Here is a 5410-nt window from a genome sequence, read left to right on the forward strand (position 1 = left end):
GGGGGGGGGGGGGGGGGGGGGGGGGGGGGGGGGGGGGGGGGGGGGGGGGGGGGAGGAGACAGACAGACAGACAGAGACAAAGAGAGACAAGAGACAGAAGAGGGAGGGATATTAGATAGATAGACAGACAGACAGACAGACAGACACATACACACACTGACAGATACACAGACAGACAGACAAACAAGCAGAGACAGAGTGTTAGATTTTATACTAATGGATACTATTTCCTTCTTTTATATGTGATTAAGATGCAAGGGTTGCTAACAATTCTTGGGTCAGTGAGACTCGTGCTTCAATTCTCAATACTTTTTGTATAAAACGTAACTGGAACTGAAGAGTTAAGAAACTTTTCCATTTTAATATTTGACTTGATTGATTAGTAGCATTTTCACAATTTTGACAATAATCCCTTAAACAAAGCATGTGGACAATATTAGTACAGTGTCTACTGTACTGCGTAGACTCCTATAGTGTGCCTGTAAACCCACAGGATTTTTAAAAAATTAAATTGACAAACTCTCACAAGGTCTTGCAAGATCACAAAATCTTGCAAGACTTTGGCGTTCTCTCAGGTGTCTTGTGGGATTTCAGAAAAGGACACAACTTTCAGCATTATTGCACAAATTAGAATATTTTCTTTTCATAAAGAAATGGCTGAAATGTTGTGTGATTGTCAAAAATTACAACAATTTAGGAATATTAATCTTGATTTTGTGCTTGTCTTCCAAGTAAACTTAAAAAGACACAGTGGGTAGTTTTTAAAATTCTGCTCACATGATAGCAATAGCACTTAGACTTATATACCGCTTCACAATGCTTTACAGCCCTCTCTAAGTGGTTTACAGAGTCAGCATATTGCCCACAACAACCTGGGTCTTCGTTTTACTGGAAGGGTGGAAGGCTGAGTCAACCTTGAGCCAGTGAGAGTCGAACTGCTGCAGTTGACAGAATTAGCCTGCAATACCGCATTCTAGCCACTGCGCCATCACGGCTCAGTGGGTGATTCTCTCCCTATCACCCCACCTCACAAGGTAATTTTGAATACCTACATTTGATAACTGATAAAGAACACCACTGGACCTTCTTCCAACGGCTGCAGATAAGCCAGTGGTTCACACGTTTAATTAAGTCAGCAAGATGATCTGGATCAGACTTCATTATTTGATCAAATTCTGCAAACTGAACACAGGGTGGGGAGGAAATGCCATTTAAGACAACCAACAAGAATGTTGACAGATGGAGAGTTCTGTTGTAAACAGAATGTTGCAGTCATGACAATGTGTAGAGAGACCCCAGTGGTTGCCATGAGGTTCTGAGCCCTAGTCATGATCCTTTATAACATCTGGAATATGCTTATTTTTATATATTTGTCACCCAGTACAAATTGTGACTACCTATTCTGATAGTAATATAGAGAGTCTCAGCTTCAAGCTAGGGATGAAGTTAAAGAACAGAACTGAAGCAATAAAAAAGTCTTATTTATCTGCCTTTTAGGGAATATAGTCTTAGTAAATGATTATAGGGAGGTTAACCACCACACTGAGCACAGGAATACCACTCTTAGCACAAGTAGAGCTATAAACAAAATATTTTCTACCCATACATTAAACATAGAGATGGCCATGTCAATTCAGATGCTAGCAGTGATCAGATTACGATGCATCTTCTTATGAAATTACTTTCAAAAAAGGTAATGCTATCCTTTATCTCAATTATTTTGCAGGCAAGTTGAAGAGAAATTAATTTTAAAAAATCAATTTGTGCTCATTTAAACTTCAGAGATATCAACACTACTTACCTTGCCAGGTCTAAAGAACACTTTGGTTAATCCAAATTTATAATCTAGTTCATTTAAGCCAAGGGCTTTGAAGAGAGCCTGAAAGAAAAGAAAGACAGTTTTACAAATCCTCTGAAGAAACGAAAATATCAATGAATATCAACCCACCATGAAAAGGTTGCATTCTGAATATAAATACCTTGCAGAAGAGTCTCGGATCCAGACGGGTCAGTTTTGAAGGCATATATTTTTTATACATGTTATAAAGTTCATGGAATGAGGCTCGTGATGGGAAACCACCTTGCATCAAGTCCAAAACAGACACCATGCCTAGAGTAAAAGATAGGCAACAAAAGAATCGCCACTAAATTAAGATGACATGATTGTTAGTCTTTATATTTTGAGACTGGTGTAAACATAAAAAATTAGCTGAAACAAGAAGCATAAGCCCTTATAAAGTCATTGTGGTTGAAGGTGGAAAATGAGCTTCATGTCTGAGTGAGTCTCTGTTGACGTTTCCAAATATTAGCCCCAGCGGTGGGATTCAGCCGGTTTGCACCACTTCAGCAGAACCGGTAGCTAATTTTTTGTTGCCCAGGCCCAGAATGGACTTCCGGAAGCGGCATCCACACAGAGAACCGGTTGTTCATGTATCTGAATCCCACCACTGATTAGCCCTAATCTCTTTCAACTGGTTTAGCCAAAAATCGGTGGAGTAAAAGGCAGGCAAACAAATAAATAAAATTTTGTTTTCACTTCTAAACCAGAAAAAAAATAAAAACTAGATGAAGAATAATGTAATTCATAGATATTTTTTCACAATGTTCTGGCAACCTTTTATGGCTGACTTTTGGCCGACATCAGGATTGAAAAGTTGATGTTTTATGGATTTATAATAAGGAATGGGATATGGGATGAAGAGATATCTGTTTAACCTTACGGGGGTGAAGAATTATTACATTTGTTTATTCTTATTGTGACGAAGGTTTGATTCACTTCTATATTTCTTTTCTTTTTCTTTAGTCTCTCTTTTCTTTTTCTTCTTTTTCTTTCTCTTTTCTTACATTTTTCTTTCCATTCTCTTTCTCTAAATTTATTTTAGTTTTTATTATTGTAATTAAAATCCTTAATAAAAATTATATATTAAAAATAATATAATTCATGATTAAGAGAGAGGGAAAGAACTTCATTACTTCCCTCGTCTCCTTTCCTACAGTACAGTCTCAGTCTTCAGATTATCAGCCAAAAATTGAGTCAACAAAACACTAATTAAGTGAAGATGTTAAGGATTTCTGATTTGCTAAATTAAACTTTAAACATACTGTAACTTGACATGACAAGCAATAGGAATATTTGCCAAGTTGAACAGATGCTTGAAGCCTCCGGGATGCAAAAATTGTAAAGAAATTAATAGAAATACTAGGATAGCAGCTAATGAAAACAAACAGTTTAACTTGAAATAAGGCTTATTTCAGGACAATTATAATCATTAAATTTCAAAATTAGCTCTGTGAAATTGTTACTTTTGTTAGTTAATTAGGTCTTAACCATCTTTAAATTCTATATTAATGTCATCTAGTCCTGTTATGTCAACAAGGACACCTGAACATCTTCCAGATCTCTCAGCTGGGAAGAAAAGGATGAGATAGATAGAATAGACTGGATAGAGATCACCTACTAATTGCTTAAATTGTACTATGGCTATAATGCACTATAGGAATAGTACAATACTAGGAGGTACACTATCGAGTGTCCCAGAGCGAATAGGAATCCCCAAAATGTCGACTGCAATCCTGAAGAACCTTCCAAGAATTGTCACCCAATTACATGTGATGGTAGGGAAATAAATAAATACATGGGAAGTCATCACTTCCTCTTTGAAAGAAATGAGTGGTTCAGAAATAAGAAATGTATTTATAATACATTATAAACATAATGTATTGTGTTTATAATGTATTCTCATCTACAAAGTACAATTATTTTATTTTTATTTTGTGGAAGGAGAGGAATTAAATGAACATCTGAACTTTACTAAGAACATTCTACCACAATAGTTTAGAAATAGCTAATATGTTGATACTATTGAATGGTAGATTGATAATATAGTGTCCAAAGTGCAATCATTACAGCTGAATCCAGTTTTTGCAGTGGTGGGGAATGCAACAGTTCAATGATGATGGAAAGATGGATGCTGCACTGTTCAGTTTCCTTTGGGTTGTAGGATGGGTTTTGATCTTCAGGGTGGCTTTCACATATTACTAAATAAATTCTCATTTTAAGTTCATAGAATACCACTTTTTAGTTTATTTTAAAAAAATATTTTAACAGTACTATCTACAGATGGTTATTTTGCAGAATAATTTCACTACAGCAATAGAGCAGTGAAAAGGTCACTCGTTTTTTTCTGACTGAAAAACTCTTATACAAAGCACTGTAATTTGGTTTTGCCAGAATCCTCATTTGCATATTATTAGAGATCTAAAGTATCATCTTCAGAAGATACACTAAATTACCTGAACACTGAAGCTGAGAGAGGATTTGAACACCTTCAAATTGGTGACTGGTCATTCTTAGATTTGGTTTAATGCAGCGAATAAAGCTTGACCCCTATTGTAAAGGCAGAAGATTAGCATAATCATGATTAAGAATACTTGAAAAGGATGTTAGAGCCAACTCATCCCACAATATTCCTATCTAATCTCACCAGTTAGATACTTTTTCCTTAAAATATTTTTATTAAATCTCCCCACCTTTTTTAATAAACTCAGATGCAATAAATATGTTGAAATATTTAACTCTGCCCTTGTTTTTAAACCTCTATAAATATTGTATGCAAGCTTATGCACAGAGATTGTCTTTCCATAAGACCATTCATGTCATACCAAGCTTAATACCTAGCAGAAACACGTAACTTCTCAGTTGCCTGACCTCTACACAAAGGAATCAAGAGCCTTTGGAAAATCAGGTGTCCTATGGTTGTAGCAGTGTACAAATGCTGACAGGAAAGAAGATGGCTGCTCTTCTGAGGTGATCGTCATCAGGCCACGGAGGTTTGGAAAAGAGGGCTGGGAGTATTGTTAAAGCCACTATAGTGCCCATGGTGGAGAGATTAGGAGCTCAGTTCATGCTTAACTATTTTTTTTTTGTTTAAATGTGGAGAAATGCATGAAAGAATCAATTTCATTTGGAGGGATAAGAGGAGTTAATTGCAATTATCTATTCAAAGCCATTTAAAAGGGAGACAAAAGGAGGAAAGAGAGGAAAATGTTTATACTTAGAGCTCTAAACCCAGGGTGGGCAACTATGGCACTTTTATGACCTCTGGACTTCAACTCCCAGAATTCCTCAGCCAGCATAAACTGGCTACAATGAATTCAGAACCATGGCTGATTGACGTTTAACCTCTGGAACTGGAAGCAAAATGCACAGGGCTGGCTAGAGTGCTCTTCTGCATCATTTTTTTGCTATCCTGCACATTTCATCGAGGACCACAGCCTAGCAAGAACTTCCTCCAGTTGAGCAGCATGTAAATTCTGTTGGATTGAGGCCTATACAAGGCTTAGTGTGGCATATGAAGCGCAGCATTCCAAAAATGAGCAGGACCACAAAATAAAATGCACTCAATCAAGA

The 5410-nt window shown here is 36.6% G+C and overlaps 1 protein-coding gene across 1 annotated transcript; it reads right to left on the reverse strand.

Annotated features, from left to right (window-relative positions):
• Positions 1–1052: 1052 nt before the first annotated feature.
• LOC107301650 (unconventional myosin-VI-like) lies at positions 1053–4387 on the reverse strand (the record flags this gene model as incomplete). The annotated part of the gene is made up of 4 exons (XM_015830845.1): positions 1053–1182; positions 1802–1879; positions 1980–2110; positions 4294–4387. Coding segments are annotated over 4 exons (433 nt in total), but the record flags the coding sequence as incomplete, so codon positions are not given.
• Between the last annotated feature and the right edge of the window lie 1023 nt (positions 4388–5410).

The sequence above is a fragment of the Protobothrops mucrosquamatus genome, unplaced genomic scaffold (assembly GCF_001527695.2).
Source record: "Protobothrops mucrosquamatus isolate PMUCROS unplaced genomic scaffold, P.Mucros_1.0 scaffold15328, whole genome shotgun sequence".
NCBI lineage: Eukaryota > Metazoa > Chordata > Lepidosauria > Squamata > Viperidae > Protobothrops > Protobothrops mucrosquamatus.